This window comes from Carcharodon carcharias, chromosome 9, assembly GCF_017639515.1.
Source record: "Carcharodon carcharias isolate sCarCar2 chromosome 9, sCarCar2.pri, whole genome shotgun sequence".
In the NCBI taxonomy this organism is placed as follows: Eukaryota; Metazoa; Chordata; class Chondrichthyes; order Lamniformes; family Lamnidae; genus Carcharodon; species Carcharodon carcharias.
Genome location: NC_054475.1, coordinates 103086111 through 103105601, shown reverse-complemented (window position 1 = coordinate 103105601; position 19491 = coordinate 103086111). Strand labels below are relative to the sequence as shown.

General features: G+C 43.3%; 1 protein-coding gene across 1 annotated transcript in view; it reads left to right on the top strand.

Moving 5' to 3' along the window:
• Nucleotides 1-8588: 8588 nt before the first annotated feature.
• Nucleotides 8589-19491, top strand: part of mpp1 (membrane palmitoylated protein 1) — a 68037-nt gene continuing 57134 nt past the window's right edge. The window contains exon 1 of the mRNA XM_041196319.1: nt 8589-8937. Coding sequence (XP_041052253.1) covers nt 8809-8937 — 129 coding nt within the window. The 5' untranslated portion in view covers nt 8589-8808. The remainder of the gene's footprint in view (nt 8938-19491) is intronic.

Here is a 19491-nt window from a genome sequence, read left to right as displayed (position 1 = left end):
TAGAAAAGCAACTTGTGAGGAGAATATAGTCTGCAAAGGGATATAGATAGGTTCAATGCATGGCAAAAAATTGGCAGATGGGGTCTATTGTGGGAAAGTGTGAAGTTGTCCACCTTGGCAGGGAGAATAGAAAAGCAGATACTATTTAATTGGAGAGAATTTGTAGAACGCTGTCACACAGAGGGATCTGCATGTCCTTGTTCATGAATCACAAAAAGTTAGCATGCAGGTACAGCAAGTAATTAGGAAGGCAAATGGAATGTTGGCCCTTATTGCAAGGGGGATGCAATATAAAAGTAGGGAAGTCTTGCTACAACTGTACAGGGCATTGATCAGACTGCACCTAGAGTACTGTGTTCAGTCTTGGTCACCCTAAAGAGGGGTATACCTACATTAGAAGCAGTTCAGAAAAAGGTCACTAGGTCGATTCTTGGGATGAAGAGGTTGTCATATGAGGAAAGGTTGAGCAGGATGGAACTTATACTCATTGGAGTTTAGAAGAATGAGAGGTGATCTTATTGAAACATAAAAGATTCTGATTGGATATGTCAGAGCAGATGCTGAGAGATTAATTCCCCTCATATGGGAATCTAGAACTAGGAGGAACAGTTTAAAAATAATGGGGAGAATTTTCTCCCCATCGTGCAGGCTGGGCAGGAGTGGGAGCGGGCGGGTGCGCAGCCAATTGCCGCCCGCGATTGGCTGCGTACCGCCATTTTATATGGGTGGGCTAATTAAGGCCCGCTCAGCATGACATGCTCCCGGAAGCACTGAGCGCTCCCTGTGTGGGTGGGAGGAGGAGGGGGTGTCAGAGTCCGTGCTCTTTCGTGCATGCACACGAAAGAGTGCAGAAATCTCCCCGGGGCACGGAGTCTCCTCAGGGAGATTTATTTCATTGTGAAAACCTGAAAAAAAGATTTGGAAAAATTGATCGGACATATCCGCTGATGTGACAGTGTCACATGAGCTGGAACACGCCTCTGAATTTTATTAAAAAATGTTATTAAAGTTATACAGCCTTCATGAAACCTCATCCTGGCTGTGAATGAGGTTCCAGGAAAAATGGCCTCCTCGCCTGCCTGCCAATCTTAAAGTTGGACAGGCAGCCCTGAGAAGCAGTTTAATTAGTTAATTAATGGCCTTAATAGGCCTTTGACAGTTTGGCGGGTGCGCAGCCGACTCTGCTGCTCGCCCACCGAACTGAAAAGCGGAATGACACGCGATGACGTCGGGATGCATGTCCATCACCACCGCGCGACATTTTACGTGTTGGCGAGCAGGGCCCATCCCTGCATGCCGACCAAAATATTCAGGCCAATGTGTCTCCCATTTAATACAGAGATGAGGAGGAATTTCTTCTCTCAGAGAGTCATTAGTCTTTGGAATTCTTTTCTACAGAGAGCAATGGAGACTGGGTCATTGAACATATTCAAGGCTGGGTTAGACAGATTTTTGGTATATAATGAAGTCAAGAATTATGTGGGCAAGCAGGAAAGTGAAGTTAAGTCCACAATCAGATCAGCCATGATTTTATTGAATGGTGGAGCAGGCTTGATGGGACAAATAGCCTACTACTGTTCCTATTTCTTATAATTTCATAATTTTACTATATTTGCTACATTTTTAATGGTACTTCAATGGCTGTAAAAGCACTTTGGAATGTCCTAAGGTCACCATATAAATGCAAATCTTCCTCTTTTATCATGTTACATTGGGGAGGCCATTTTCAATAAAATACCTGAAGTTTTGCAAAACCTGGTCGTCAATTTTTTTTCTGCTTGTTGCTTTGCAGTTTCTCTGATGGCATCTTGGGTACTGTAATAAGTTACTTTTTTGAACTGGGAAAATGGATTTCTCAGTAGGAATGCCTCTCCTCCTGTGCTATATGAAAGGAGGAGAAGGAGGAAATGGACACAGTTAAATTGGAGCAATTTATAGTGAGGCCTGATGGAATATATTTCTTTCCAACTTGTTCATATCCATTCCACATGATTTACTGAGCTCTGAAGTACAGCCTTGGAAGAGCAGCCAGAATCATTGTAGCTTTGGCATTCCCCATTAAGCTTTGCCCAAAGGGTCGCTACTTCCAAAAGTTGAATGGGATGATAAAGATGAAAAAAAATGGGATTCTTCTCTATTCTCTCTTCAGGAATAAATGCACATATGGAAGAGGATTTGGAATAAGAAAACTATCAGCTTGTAGCTGCAGAACTTATCTAATTGAATGGTGAAAGACTCCAGAATGACCTACCTCTTTTCCTATATTCCTATAAACAAACACTAGTGACAGGCAGAAGGGGGTGGAGTGGGCTGGCGGGGAGGCCGGTAGCCATCGTGAGTGGTCCTGGAGGTCCTGCCAAATTTAACACTTGGACCTCATTTAGATTTCTTTTTCTTCATTTTCCAAATGGTATGGCGAGACTGAGGCCGGCTGGCTACCACTAGGGAACGTGCAGTTGGGGAGTGAAGAGGCGGGGAAAAGAGAATATGGAGGACAGTGGGGAGATTAAGTTATGAAATGTATTTACATTTCATAACTTAATCTCCCAACTCAGGAGAGAGAGAGAGAGGGGGGGAGAAAAGCAGTGACAGGAATGGAATCAGGCATGTTATTATTTTAATTATTACTATACAATCCAGATTCAGAATGTTGGTTCATTCAGATTCAGCGAGAGATCCACATGTCTTTTTAGACCTAGACAAGTTATAGCAATTGCAGTGCTTCATGTACAGTTTAAAATTCACACAAGATCAGAGATCTTAAAAAAACAGCTCTACCAATCAATCACTAACTAAACCTTCTACCATTATGATTATCTACTAACTAACTGCTGGCTGTTACATAAACTTAACTCTTGGTCTTGGTAAAAGCTATATATGACTGTACCCGTGAAACCAGTTAAATCAGTTTTGGTACAAAGAAAATTCAAGTGAATGCATATGATGTTTGTAAAATTCTCCTCTTTGTAGATTTTGAGAATTTCAGGGCTGGAAGAGGCTTTTTACATGAGTTGTGAAAATTGGAAATACTGGGGTAATTCTGATCGTGGAAGGTCTCCAATTTTGGGGGAGCTAATCATGAGGAGGGAAGTCCAATCACAGGGTAGGGGTTATCCAATTGCTCAGCCAGTGTTCGGATTATATGGCGTTGGAGATCCAATCTTGGGAAGCGAAGCAATTCAACATATGGGGCCGGGAGGAAACATCTGTTCCTCTAGGCTCACAAGCACTGCTGGAAAGGCACTTCCCTGCTGGATCTGACCATTTCCGCCTCCCTCCGAACCCTGGGAAACTTTGCCAGCTGCACTTAATTTAAAACTGTTAAAATTGGAAGCACATGACCTCATTTAAAATTTTAATTAGAAACTTGCCTCTGGAGTGCAAGTTAGTCACCTGCTCCCACTCTATCGCTGCTAAATCTGGAAGTTGGTGGGTTGGGGGCAAGTTGGCGTCAAATTTCCGATTTTGAAATAACAAAATCCCAAGGGGTAAAATTCTCCTCTAAGAATTCAAATATACTTATTAGTTTGGTTTCAAAAAGGGGTTTAAAGTTTGCTAAATGCAATTGTTCTTTATCTGACAATTATTTTGCTTCAATATAAATCTACATTTAATAAATTTTTTTGTGTTTTTGCCTCAGATTTATAGTGCAGCTGTGTGGTATTTTTCTGCCTGGTTCAAGAGTAGGCATATGAACTATTAATGTATGCCCTAGGGATTCAAGGGCATATTGTTACCGTAAGGCATGGTATCCCAGGCCCTTCATGCATAAAGTTAAATTTAATTAATCTGAGGTACAACCTGCCTCTGAATGCTGGGCAAGCACGGATAAAGAGTGAATTTGAAACAATCTGTTTTAGAGATGTTTTCATTTATGAAAAGTGTAGAAAGAAGTGATAAGTGGAGACACCCTCAGCTCCTCAAACACAATAGGGCTAGTGTCAGTCAATCAGATTGACCAATAAACCCACACAGTGCATGTTGTGATTTTACCCAAATAGACAATCTTTCTCCCAGAGATAAGGCTAAATTCCAAGCATAGCTTTTTTTCAAATTAAGCAATTTGTTTTCATTTTAAACTGGTCATAGTCAACTGCTATCATTGGAGTTTCAAACAATGTTGTAATCAGCCTATGCAAATCAACAGAAGAGCTGTGCTCCGGGTACTCCTTGTTCCCCAAATGCATTTGACTGTGGTAAGAAAACTTCATGTGACTCATCAAAGCCTGACTTGGGCTGTCTTTACAAAGTTTCATTTCTGCAAATGCAGTCACCCCCTCACTGTCTTTAGTTGACAAACTATCATTGTTTTCTCCCAATCACTGTCCTCTCTGAACATACAGGGAGGAATTCTTATCCATCTTCCCAAAATTAAAATAGCTGTGCAAAGATCTATTGCCTAGTTCCCACTGAATTCCTGACCACCACCCCCCTAATTAAGCTATTGTTTTAGGTGTCCAGGGAGACCCCTGGCTCAGACGGAAGTCCAATTAGTACATATAGATCTGGGTTCTACAACGTTATTAGGATGTTGATGACTTTTGACCGGCTTATTGACCATGGAAAGTACAAAAGTAAAATCAGATGGGGAAGAAGAAGAGACACTCAAAGGTAAGTTAAAAACTCATTAAAGGGGCCAGGAGGAGCAGGACTGCTCCAAAAAGGTAGTCTAAGCTTCTGCTACACTTGGGCTTATCCCCAGCCTTTCCCCTTGATATTCAATGGCAATGCCATCTCTAAATCCCCATCAACGTCCTGGGAGTTACCATTGACCAGAAACTGAACTAGACCAGTCATATGAATACTGTGACTATAAAAGTAGGTCAGTGGCTGGGAATTCTGTGGCGAGTAACTCACCTCCTGACTCCCTAAAGCCTGTTCACCATCTACAAGGCACAAGTCAGAAGTGTAGTGGGATGCTCCCCACTTGCCTGGATGAGTGCAGCTCCAACACTCAAGAACCTTGACACCATCCAAGAGAAAGCAGCCCATTTGATTGGCACTCCATCCATCATCTTCAACATTCAGTCCCTCCACCACTGATGCACAGTGGCAGTAGTGTGTACAAGATGCACTGCAGCAACCTACCAAAGTTCCTTTGACAGTACCTTCCAAACCCGTGACCTCTACTACTGAGAAGGACAAGGACAGCAGATAGATGGGAACACCACCACTTGCATGTTCCCCTCCAAGCCACTCACAATCCTGACTTGGAAATATATCACTATGCCTTCACTGTTGCTGGGTCAAAATCCTGGAACTCCCTTCCTAACAGCACTGTGGGTGTACCTACACCACATGGACTGAAGTGATTCAAGAAGGCAGCTCACCACCACCTTCTCAAGGGCAACTAGGGATGGGCAATAAATGCTGGCCCAGGCAGCGATGCCCACTTCCTGTTAATGAATAAATAATGTCCCTGATTCCCCCCAACCTTTGCATCTTGTCTTGGTGCTAGCAGGTTGCCTCCAGTCCCTGGGAGTTAAAATAGCTTGGGACTCAAACAGATGATGTTGAACTCACTTCTTGCCAACCACAAACCCACTCCCAGTTAAAATCCTTCCCATTGTCACCGCATTTTCCATGGATATTAGGGAAATCCTAACTCCGTTGCAGAAAGCCAGCGGAATGCATGTGTCATCTCTCCGAGAACTGCAATAGGAAACCTCGTCTATTACAACATTTGGTCTTCATTTACATTGTGCTGCATAGCTGCTTGCCTGAAATAGCAGCCTGTGAAACCCAGAGAAAGATGGGGACATCCCAGATACAGGGTGTGGTGGCAGGGGAGAGTGTTTTGAGGCTGGAAGAGGACAGAGCCTGTGATGTAGTGACTTGAACTTTCTTTGTGGAGCTTGGAGGGTCCTCTGCTTCTTGCCTAGCAGGCTGACTGAGCAGGGTGACTGTATATAAATAGGCAATAGGCCATTAAAATTGCATTGGGATCCTATCTAAGTGATAGAACACCAATTTTCACAATGATATGAAGCTGCTGCCTGAATCCAATGGGTGCCTCAATGCTTAAATTACCCAAGGCAAAAAACAAGTAGATTGTACAGCTTTCATTTTCATTCACATTCTTTATTTTGCTGAGTGGAGGGTGAGGTAAAACTCCCCTGCTAACATCCTGCCTCAATCCCGCTAACATCCTGCCTCAATCCTGCTAACACCCTGCCTCAATCCTGCTAACACCCTGCCTCAATCCCGCTAACATCCTGCCTCAATCCCGCTAACACCCTGCCTCAATCCCGCTAACATCCTGCCTCAATTCTGCTAACACCCTGCCTCAATCCCGCTAACATCCTGCATCAATCCTGCTAACACCCTGCCTCAATCCAGCTAACACCCTGCCTCAATCCCGCTAACACCCTGCCTCAATCCCGCTAACATCCTGCCTCAATCCCGCTAACACCCTGCATCAATCCTGCTAACATCCTGCCTCAATCCCGCTAACACCCTGCATCAATCCTGCTAACACCCTGCCTCAATCCTGCTAACACCCTGCCTCAATCCCGCTAACATCCTGCCTCAATCCCGTTAACATCCTGCCTCAATCCCGCTAACACCCTGCATCAATCCCGCTAACACCCTGCCTCAATCCTGCTAACACCCTGCCTCAATCCTGCTAACACCCTGCCTCAATCCTGCTAACATCCTGCCTCAATCCTGCTAACACCCTGCCTCAATCCTGCTAACATCCTGCCTCAATCCTGCTAACATCCTGCCTCAATCCTGCTAACATCCTGCCTCAATCCTGCTAACACCCTGCCTCAATCCTGCTAACATCCTGCCTCAATCCTGCTAACACCCTGCCTCAATCCCGCTAACATCCTGCCTCAATCCTGCTAACACCCTGCCTCAATCCCGCTAACACCCTGCCTCAATCCTGCTAACACCCTGCATCAATCCTGCTAACACCCTGCCTCAATCCCGCTAACATCCTTCCTCAATCCTGCTAACACCCTGCCTCAATCCTGCTAACATCCTGCCTCAGTCCTGCTAACACCCTGCCTCAATCCCGCTAACACCCTGCCTCAATCCTGCTAACATCCTGCCTCAATCCCGTTAACATCCTGCCTCAATCCCGTTAACATCCTGCATCAATCCCGCTAACACCCTGCCTCAATCCCGTTAACATCCTGCCTCAATCCCGCTAACACCCTGCATCAATCCCGCTAACACCCTGCCTCAATTCTGCTAACACCCTGCCTCAATCCTGCCTCAATCCTGCTAACACCCTGCCTCAATCCTGCTAACATCCTGCCTCAATCCTGCTAACATCCTGCCTCAATCCTGCTAACATCCTGCCTCAATCCTGCTAACACCCTGCCTCAATCCTGCTAACATCCTGCCTCAATCCTGCTAACACCCTGCCTCAATCCTGCTAACATCCTGCCTCAATCCTGCTAACACCCTGCCTCAATCCCGCTAACACCCTGCATCAATCCTGCTAACATCCTGCCTCAATCCTGCTAACACCCTGCATCAATCCTGCTAACACCCTGCCTCAATCCTGCTAACACCCTGCCTCAATCCCGCTAACATCCTGCCTCAATCCCGCTAACATCCTGCCTCAATCCCGCTAACACCCTGCCTCAATCCTGCTAACATCCTGCCTCAATCCCGCTAACACCCTGCATCAATCCTGCTAACACCCTGCATCAATCCTGCTAACACCCTGCCTCAATCCCGCTAACATCCTGTATCAATCCCGCTAACACCCTACATCAATCCTGCTAACACCCCGCCTCAATCCTGCTAACACCCTGCCTCAATTCTGCTAACATCATGTCTCAGTACTCATTCTCTGACACATCACTGGCCTTTTCTGAAACTCTCAGAGTGAAATTCAATGCCTGAAGGATGGCAAAATGAGTGATAGCAGTTTGCTTGCCCATTATATACCCCGCCACTTGCTTTTCCTTTCAATTCATTTCATTGTCCTGTCTTGGAGCTTTATTGCAGTCCTCTCTCAGGGCACTGACACTCAGGAAACTGCTGACATCTTGTAGTGGGACATTACTACCATTCTCTCTTAGTTCTGTTTGGTCTCTCTGGGCATTGTCACAGCTCTTACTGGAGACACTATCAACTGTTCAGCTTTGTAAAAACAACCACTGTCCTCATTTGGGGTTATGATCACTGTTTATTGGATTGTTGCTGTGCTTATTTGAAATGCTGTCACAATCCATTCGTTAAGTTGCATTTCTATATATTTAGCAAGACACTTGTGCCAGTGTTTGCACTCCTTACAAGAATCTGCTATTGCTGTCATCTATTCAGGCTGCATCTTTGTTTATAACGACAGCGATACTTAAAGATGCCATTGGTACTTTGCTTAATTTGACTGTTTCCATCTTCTGGCACTGTCAGAGCTCGGAGCTTTGCAATGGTGTATAACAATTCCACTCAAATACATCCTTAATCTGCCCTTGTTGTTTTGACAGAGCATTCCCCTGTTCAGAAGATTGGTGCAGTCCAGGGAATGCTGTCAGTATGTGCACGCACACACACATAGTTACACAGTGCTGATGGAGAGGAAACAGCAATAACCACTCACAGCTGCGTATGACTGGATCAGGCGTGACTGAAGATTTATTGTGCCTATCACATTCCTTGCAATCTGTCATCTGAGCTGCACTTTAGACTCTTGTGTATTCAGGAAGGGATTTATCTCCCAGTTTCACACACCCGGTTCTCTTTCTTCCAGTCTGTCAGTGTATTAGGGTCCATTGCTGCTCCAACCTTACAAGGGGCTCTTTCGAAAGACACTGCAAAAGAACTACAAGTGCTGTCAGCTTAATCACCATGACTCTAAAATCCAATAAGAGCGAGCCCCTTGGCCCCTTCGCTGCCTTCGAGAGTATCAATAGTTGCCGGACCCCACTGTCTGATTTGTATTTGGAGCAGCTACTGCAGAGCAAAGGCAAGCCTGAGGTGAGTACTGTCCTTGCATTCACTCCCCTCCCTAACAGCTGCCGGTACTACCACTGTTAATGTTTATTGTTCACACTGGTGAAAAAAAGGGACCCTGCATTCAACCCTTTTCCTACCCTCATCTCCAGCCCTTGCTGTCGTGTTTGTGATGGTGAGTGCAGAGCTTGTGCATTCAGCTGAGTAAAGCTTCTGTTTATTGTTCGTTTTTCCCAATGGCTGGGTGATTCTCTGCTCAGATGCTCCATTCATCAGGGTTAAGACTGCATCATTAAATTACTGTGAAAGTGTGACCTGTGAGCTGGTTGATGTTTGTATTCTGGATGAGCTCTTCAGGTGACATACCAGCTAATACGGCCTGGGCTGACAGACGGTGAATCACTTACCCGCAGGCACAGATACATACGCTGACTTTGTTTCTGTTTGCAGGATACTGTAACGTTCATTCACACCAAAGGAATCCCTCAAGAATGGTCTCAATGCCAGACTAAGAAATTAGTCAGGTCTCCCACTTCTAATCATGAGATGTATGGATGAGGACAGTATTGACTAAGAAGTCATGTCTCCCATACAGAAATGTTTATGTATTTAACTGTGTAAAATTGGTAATAATTCAAAGGTGAGACGTTTATTGATGCCTTTGATTGAAATGGAAGAAAGGTGTCAGCCTTGGCTCAGTGGTAAAACGCTAACCTTTGTGCCAAAAGGTTGTTGGTTTGAACCCCACTCTGTGGACAAAAATGGAAAGGCTTGCAGTTGTATAGCGCTTTTCACGACCATCAGACATCTCAAAGTGCTCTACAGCCAATGAAGTACTTTTGAAATGTAGTCACCGTTTAACGTAGGAACAGCACATAATCTAGGCTTGAAATTTCAGTACAGTATTGAATCTCCTGACCACCCTCGCCAGTGATTGTAAAAGATTCCATTGCACTATTCAAGGAAGAACAAGAGAATTCTCCCAGCGTCCTGGCCAAAATTTGTATCTCAACCAACATCATGGAAAAAAAACAGATTATTTGGTGATTTATCCTTTTGCTGTTTATGGCATCTCAAAGTGCACAAATTAGCAGCCATATTTCCCCACATCACAACAGTGACTACATTTCCAAAGCTCTTCATTGGGATGAAGTCCTGAGGTTATGAAAGATGCTCTATAAATGGAAGCTCTTTCTTTAAGGACTTCACCTCTAAAACAGATGCTATTGTGGTGACACAAGTCACAGCATATTAGTGGATATGTGCAAATGTAAACCTAGGTGACTGCGGAATAGTCAAAATAATTAATAATTGGAGAGTAAGAATACTTTTGGGTTTGACTAACAGAGATGATTATTCATAGAGTTGTTTTTACTGAGGCACTTGCAGCAATGCTGTGTATAGACTTCACACCATTTGGCTGTGGTCTGTACCAGGGTTTTTATAAGATCAGGTCATATAGCTGGGAAATATTCTAATCTTTAAAAAGTGCAGGATAAATAGCAACTATAATGATCAGTACAGTAATCAGTGTAAGTACAAGGAAATATCAGGAGTGAAAAGCATGACTTCCATGAAAATGAAGGATTGCATAGAATGCTATCCAGAGTCTTCATTAGCCCAATGGTTTAATGTGATCCTAAATCAATGCTGACAAGGAAGGGCACAGGATTGATCAATGCTGTTAACTGATCATAGTTACAATTGGCCTTTGCATCACTAGATTAAGTTTGGGGGAGGGAGGGGTTGGAAGTCAGTAAGAATTCTAGCTTGCTTTACATCACTATCTAGTGGCTGAAAAATGTGCTTGTGTGGCTATCAGGTGAGGAAAAGGGTAATTGGAATATGATGACCACCATAGAAAATAGGGCACTGATGACCCCTAGACCCAACATGAAAAAATAGGGTAAGCAGAAGGTGAGATACATCAAAATGGATCACATTTTTAAACTTAAATGAACATTGTCACTCCTAATTAGCGGCCAAATTTGTCCAGGGTGTCTGTTATGTGCTGCTACAGATTAGTGCATAACCATGCAATGTAAGAGTGCAACTAAACCGTACAATGAGCTGGATTTTTCTTCCATTAAATGAAAGGGAAATCAGCAGCAGTGTGTAATCCTCCCCATCAGAGGCTCCTCTCTATCTGGATGATGTTTAAAGTTGAAAATATATCCAAAAATGTTCATTTTGGAAGTGCCAGGAATGAATTGAAGTTACTGTTTCTTTGGGTCAGTTCTACACTGGAGACACAGATCAGTCTAATTTAGCTGTTGCTAAAGAATCAGGTTGAGAAATTGGGATCGTTTGCATCTGTTTTTGTGCACTACAAGTGTCATTGGAGTTCCAAAATGGTGAACACTTTTGTGCTGAACTGGTCTGGACGCCATATTGGTGAGATTGTTAGTGCACGTGGTGAAGGGTCATTGGAAGTATGCAGAGCAGGTAGATCATGAAGTCAATCAGAATGCAACACTGATTTGATGCCAGTGGTGCAATTTTGAAGTTCAACACTTCAGCTAACCCATTCTTAGCCTTGCCCAGCTGAATCCATGTTGAGTGCCTTCAGTGCTACTTAAAGGGATCATCAACAACTTGCAGATTAGTTATTGGTTGATTTCTCCTGGCTGATGCTTTGATTCTACAAGTGTTTGATGCTTTTTACAGTTGCTTAAAGTTGCTGAAGTCTACAGGGAGTGGTATGGCAGGTGCTGAAAGGCATTTTGCTGATTTCAAGACTGCTGGCTGCCAGCTGCTTCCAAACATAGGTGCACTAAGTAGCATTCCCTTTGGAATACAGCATGATTTGGAGATTCTGCCATCTTTGTTGGTTTCAGCCCAGCCAATGGCCATGGCTACAGCAATGGATGCCCCAGTAATGGCCAGAACCAAATCCTTCATGGGAGTTAGGTGATGTTGGAGTTCCTGTCCCCCTCTGGTTAGCTCTTGGGCCTCCAGTTGAGTGCGAAAGAGAGGGGAGAGATTGCCGTGCAATTTGCTCGAGTGATGTGGCTGTCATGGATGAATAGCTAGCAGTGTGCGCAGTTAGTGAGTTGTGTGTGAGGCTTGCAGCAGTGTCAAGTGAGGGTAAGGTGGAACATTTGTATGTCTGGCGTGAGTCTTGATTGATAGAAATTATTAGTGTATGAGTGAGGGAGGTATGGCGAATAAAGCAATGTGTGATGATGGGTAGGATTTGGCATTTGAAGATGCATTCACTGATCTTGACCAGTCCTGTGGTCCTTACACTTCCCTTCAGGGCTTGACCATTAATCATGTGCCTGCAGTTCTCAGAGCCTAAAGACACCATGGGGACTAAATTTGATAGCACCTGAAATCGGCCTCCATTTCAATGCCAATAATTAAATCCCCAAAATGCTTTAGGCTCTGAGAGCTTGAAGTTTGAGCTCTGGAACTGCTGTGTAGTCAGTACTAGGAAGCCAAAGCTCCTATAAATGCTGAAAAAAATAACTGTAGTTGCAAATTCTAATGTGTGTAGATTTGGTGTAGGAACCACCCTGCAATTGTAACACAGAGATCACTTTCACACTTGCTATGTTTCTAGTTTGGGCTGATACTAAAATTGGCTTCCTTATGCTGAAAATTTTGCTAACAGTATATGGGAGTCAATTTTATGGACGTTACCAGCCAGCACATGTACATTAGTCTTCTGTGTACAAAACCAGCAGAACATCATGCATTAAGACACTTTAAATTCTAGTAGCTGGATTCCCTTCCTCAGTTTACCTTTGTTAAAAAACATTGGGGACTAAGTCAGTTTCAGAGTATATCCATCATGTGGTCCACAGTTTGTGGAAATTCATTATTGTATCTGGCACATAAATTTCTTGAATTAGATTCTGTTTCAGCACTGATGTAAACCAACTAGGTAGATCTCACACGTGTGCCAATTCCAAAAAAAAATGGAGATGCTTTGATAATGATGGTCATTCGTGCCTCTTAGTTGTGGTATTTTCATATGTGTTGTGCATTTGTGTTTCTAGGTGGCTGCATGTAGCTCAGGTGTCAATGAGTTGAGATCAATCCTGATGAAATTTTAATAACCACAGTTCATGATCCACATTCTGATTTATTGTGGTTTGCTTTGAGCTTTGTGTTCTTTCCAGATCAGTCTGTTCAATGCCACAGAAAACTTGGAACCAGGTAATCAAATTACTTGTGCTAAATCATAGAATCATAGAATAGTACAGCATATAAGGAGGCCATTCGACCCATTGAGTCTGCACTGGTTCATTCACAGATTAAACCAATCAGCCCTACTCGTCATCTCTTTCCTCATGTACATGCAATCCTTTCTCCTTCAAATGTTTATCCAATTCTCTTATGAAGGCCTGTTATTGAATCTGTAGCCTACCAGGCAGCAATTCTAAATCGTAACCACTGACTGTATAAAAAGCTTTTCCTCGTGTTATCTCTGGTTCATTTGTCTATCAATTTAAATCTTGCCCCTTGGCTATTGACCCTTCAACTATCGGAAATTGTTTCTCTTATTTACTTTATCTAAACCTTTCAATGATTTTAAACACTTCTTTCAAGTATCATTTAGCTTTCTCTGCCCCAAAGAGAACAACTCCAGTTTCTTCAGTCCATCACATAGCTGTAATAGCTCATCACTGTACCCTCACCAAAGTCCTCACATCTGTACCAAGATGAGAAGTCCCAGTTTACATTATATTGAGACTTTTCAATGCACTGATTGTGTCTGACTTCCTCCATCAGCTTGATTTCAACAGACAAGAATGGGCACTGAGTGACAATGGATCACACTGAATAAAGTTTGGATAGTTGGAAAGATCTGAATTCATCACAACCCAGAAAGCCAGGTCCTTTCTCATATTTTTCTATTTTCCTCATTTGTGCTACTGAAATGGGTAATGATAGGTCAAACTCAATAGGTCACACAGGCAGCCTGAGGGGACCCTGATAGTGAGTCAATTTAATCACAGAGCTATATATAACTATGATCTGTCGTTACACCTCCAATGTGTCCATGTAATAGACAAGTAAAAAGAGTGGCAGTTGAATTTGCTTTCATTTTATCTCTATGAAGGTTCCAACCCTGGCTCACTCAATATCTCAGCAAATTTATCCTGTGAGTAACTGAGCCATACAATTCTGATTTCATTTATGCTGGTTGTGGTAATGGTGAAGGCAATTTACCACAGTATCTCATATTCTGCTAGAGAGAAGGTACATGTTCCAGTGACAGATGCTGGATGTGAGTGTGTTTGGACTGCAGCTAGGGATGGATCAGTTTTGTTTGTGTTGTGTCCCTAACTTGTCTGTCCTGTGTTCTTTTTCCCAGTTTGCCATGGCAAGCCACATTGTGTAATTTTGCAATCAAATTTTGATATTAGAAATAAGCCCATCTCCATATATATAGTGAACATGAGAGTTTCTCACACAAATCCCCCTGGGCACATCATTATCCAGGCCCATAATCCCTGAAACATCCTCTTACTCCTACTGTTTGCTTTTTATCTTTCGGCAACCCACTATCCAAACTGCCACTTTACCTCTAATACCATCTTCACACAAGCATTCTGAATAATGACCCCTGGGGAGGGCTGTTCAGAGATGATTAATCATTCCTACAAAGAAATCAACATGGGGAGATGAAACAAGGACAGAATATTGGCAAGAAATGTAGTTTAAACCGTACAAATTAGAAACTCATCCTGAGCTGACATGTATGCGCCCGTTGTCATTTTTATTGCGGCAGATGGGCTGTTGTGCAAGTGTTTCACACTTTTATAATTGAAACCAGCACCCGCAATGCTATCAGGAGCCAGATCTGAATGAAGCTGCTGCCTACTGGGTTTCCCAGAGCACAGAAAACCTGCTGCAAAATGGAAAAGGGAGCTGTTAGCTCCAGAAGGTAAGTGCTTTTTAAGCACCTCTCCCAGTCCCTCGAGTAAATCTTCAGCTTGCTGATCATGGCCTCTTTCCTTCCTCAGACATGATTGGCAACCTTCTCCTGGCAGCCATCACCAATCTACAGCTGGGCCCATGATCTCTGACTCTCCCTCACTGAAGCCTAACCCACCATCCCGATTGTCGGGGATTGTACCCTGAGGATCCTCAGCTGTGGCCTCTGTTTTTTATTCATTTACGAGATGTGAACATCACTGGCTAGGCCAACATTTATTGCCCATTCCTAATTGCCCTTGAGAAGGTGGTGCTGAGATGCTTGCTTGAACCACTGCAGTCCGTGTAGTGTAGGTACACCCACAGTGCTGTTAGGGAGGGAGGTCCAAGATTTTGACCCAGCGACAGTGAAGGAACAGGTGATATATTTCCAAGTCAGGATGGTGAGTGACTTGGAGGGGTACTTCCAGCTGGTGGTATTCCCATCTATCTGCCGTCCTTGACCTTCTAGATGGTAGTGGTCATGGGTTTGGAAGGTGCTGCCTAAGGAGTCTTGATAAGTTTCTGCAGTGCATGCTGCTGCTGGTTTTCCTGCTAACCACTGGTCAGTTGTTCATTTGGCTGGCTGCTGGGTGGGAAAGAGAAGAAACGGTGTCTCCATCCTTGTCAGGCTTCCAACCCTCTCCCCTGCAACCTTACTTCTCCCTGTAAGCATTGTGGCCAATATTTTCCGCCTTGATGGATGTGCTGATACTGTTTAAATATCTGTCTTTTTATGGCCTCTATTGCAGTTATACAGTTGCTGATTATGTGGGATTTACAAGTGCAATGTAAAGACATTGTTGGGAATTTAATATTTTATTGAACTATATCCTTACTGTATCAGATAAATAACTCAAAACATGTTCATGAATATGTGTGCAGTACGTGATGTATGAGGTAGTGGTGGACCTTCATACTAAGGTTATTATTTTGGTTAATGAGCAGCAAAGCTGGCAATGCAGTTTCATTTTCAAATTTGTGGTCTGATCCTAAGATTTTTGTTATGTTATATGGTTACGCAGTACACGAGCCAAATACAGTGGGAGTATTGCAATCAGACTCAGTGGGCTGGAATTTCCCATGGGTATCGGGACCCCAACATTGGAACCAAATGGGTTTCATCCAGGCTTGCCAGTAGTGAAACTGGGTCAGCAATTTTCTGGGAGGTGGCCTCCTAATTGGCCACTTATGTGCTCACCACCCAATGAAAGATCGTGGGCAGATTCTCAATGCTGCAGTCTCAATCAGAGGGTCTGCTGCTCTGGAGCCTCAGCAACCCCACCAGGAGAGCTGGGTGCTGCTGAGGCAGGTCAGAAATGCTGAGGCACCCTCACTGGCTTGCACAGCAATGATGAAATTGGCATTATCCCCATGGAGGAACCGTAAACCAAAATAACACAAATTTACCGAATGACACCGAAATGATGAAATTACCAACATGATTTCACTTTTTGTAACATTTACTTCAACATGAATCTGAATCAACATAAATTAAACGTGAATTAACAGGCAAATGAAACTTCAAATAAAAAGGTAAATTTCGTTTTAAATATTCAATATGACAAAGATACATCTGACACAGCCAGAAGCATTTGCATCATCACACAAATGAGGCAACATGTAGCTATACGTTTCCACAATATGCTGTTTTTTATTCATGCAAGGTAGATCAGGAGTTCTATTCGACAACAGCTCTCCACCTTCAAGTTTCATGGGTACTATTTTTCATCAACAAGGCACACGTCTGAGTCCTCTATGCCTCGGGTCATGACAATCCTGATGGTGTAGCTTTCCAGAAATCCTTTTCAACCGATCTACCAGTAACACCATGCTTCATAGTTTGACCATGCCTGGGAAACACCTGGCTCTTTAGTGTTTCCAAGCTATTCACACAGTTTTCCCACTTTTAGACCTTTTTAGCCAGCTCACACAGTATCACCAAGTGTTCCTGTCTCCTTTTCCTGGCCTCTTCCTGAGACTCATTTGCTTCTTTCTGTCGCAAGAATTCTCTATGTTCCTCTTTCTGTCTCTGTCTGTTTTCTGTGTCTGCACTTGTATGCTGATCACCTACATCCTTAACCTCTCTTGTACCTCTCCTTTGATTCTGCAGCTGTCCTTTATGTCTGGCCACATAGATCTTAATTTCTATCCTGTTGGCACTGCCTCAATGTCAAGGTTCCCATGGACCAATGTTTCTTCTTATCCAGGAAATTAAGATACAATTAATCCCTTGACAATTGACACAAACTTTTAAAAGTCCTTTTCAAACAATCTTTAAAACAATTACAAGTTCCACAGAACTTCACGCAGAACAATTGCAGATTCCACAAAATGAAATTATAAATTTTCCTTGCTGTGCTGCTTCTGGATCAAAGGTTGTTACAAAATAAACAAGATCCAAGCCAGCAGGTTCATTGGGGTGGAGGGGAAACCTTTTGCTTGATAGGGATCAGGTGTGACTGGTGGCTTTGCTGCCTGTGGCCTTGTCACTGAGGCATGGAGCCTTTGGCCATGTCCATTTGAGCTGGAGGCATTCCACTCTTCCGGTTGTAAAATGCTGGTGAGGCCAAAAAATCTCTCTTATTTAGTTCCTTAACCTTCCTAATCTGTGGAATGCACAGCAAATCTGATTCTCAAACCACCTGTGGGTAAGCTCCCTGGTGACAGGAATACATTGGGTGGCCCACCCACTGTGGCTTGCCTGTTAGTTTCCCAGTTCTCCCATATCCAAGCCCACCATAATGGGGCCAAGAAAATTCAGTCCAATATCCCTGGACTTGGGCCTGCTGAATATGGGCTTGTGTGAACATTTGAAGAAGCAGTATAATATGTGGATGTGATACACACCAGTATAGAATAGCACACTGACCAACATACCCTCTAGTTTTTTTGCAGTGCACAATTACTTTGTTTAAGTGCATGGGAAATTTTAACTTTTTTGTATGGCTGCACCCAAATGTGGAGGAATCTTCCAGGCCCACCAGCAGCAGGCAGCTTGGTGGGCAGAGGAACTTAGTTTGGTGTGAGGTCAAAATCAGTTTTCCGACGGCTGGATGGACTTCAGCAATTATGTTCTCGGGATTTTAAAGACACGTTAAAGGTAAGTCGAGCTTCCCGACGAGCAATGTTGGGGATCCCTTTTGCATGCATTAGCCTGTCATGATTCCTCATAAAAAGGCCACCTCACCAAAATTAAGTTCCCCCTCCAAATTAAGTTCCCTGCCAGTGAGAAATTAGAACATTCATATTTATGACTGCACACAAGTGGCATGCACCTGGCAAGGTAGACTCTTTCATAATTAATGGTGAGTTGCTGCGGTTGTCCTCTATGAGGAGCATATGTGTGCATATATGAACCTATGCTTGAGACTGGGTGGTAACAGTGCAAGTTGCATGGAGGATGACCAGGGAAGGGAGGAAAGGTTACTGAGTAAGGGTGGAGCAGTGGCTGGGCAAAGGTGGAAGAGATAATGCAGGCTATCTGGCAGCCCTTTAAATATGGCACCCAGACCTTCAACTCCAGGGTTGGTGACTTCCTACCTGCCCCCGCTGCGAGAATCAGTTAGGTCATCGCAGATGTATATTTAGTGACCTGAGCAGCACAAGATTGTGCATGGTTAGCCATTCCATTTCTGCAGCGGAAACCACTCCTACTTCCATGGCCGCACCCTAACTTAGACTCCAGAATTGAAGGTTCTGGCCTAGGAGACTTCTAGGGGTTGACTTGAAGGCAGCCTACATGAGGTAATTCAAGTTCCTTTTTTTGCCAAAAATATACTTTAATCATAAAATTTGTAAAGGTACATTACAAAACATTTCAGCACAAATTACAGAGCGTGCCATAAAACTCAACTTGTCTCCATATGGTGTACTCCACTCTTTGGCACCTCTATACAATTGTAATTCTTTTGAGATTTTCAATATACATTCTATGTCAGGCATACAGCCTGGGGGTAAAACATTTCAAATTGAAAAATTACCAAAAGTGCAATAGAATTCAACTTTCCTTCTTACAGTATGTACCTCCCCTGAGGTGCTTCAACATAATTTCAATACATGTGCATTCATATTCAATGTTAGGCATACAACCTAAGGGGTTGATTCGCTATCTTGACTAACACATGAAGATATACCATTGTAATGAAGTGGTGAAGGGCTGTAGGCCTCTTTTGGAACCATAAATCAGCACAAGTTACTGCCTTCAGGAAAAGAAGTTGAGGGGAGTAATGGCATTGCATTACCATTTGAAGAAAACAAACTCATACTTTGGTGTCTGAATTTTGGTTCTGTCCTGTGTAGGACTTAACCAAATTGCCCTTAAGGCTTTCATCTCCTCTTGATTCTATGAATATCATTGGTCAACTAGTTTCTGATTTGTCAGCAGATTGGTTAATGTAAGCTGTGACTGCAAGACCTGAGGACATGATTACAAAAGTGATTAAGACTCTAAAGGCACCAGAGATTAGAAGAAAATGTATTTAGAAAGTGGTACAGATGCTCAGCATAAGTAATTAATTATTTCAATTCACTTAGTTTTTTATGTATATAAAAAGAAATGCTAGCTTATACACCAACTATCCATGTATAATATGGGAATGGATGGCATGTTGACATTCATGGATGTGAATCAATGGGGACCAGTCCCCC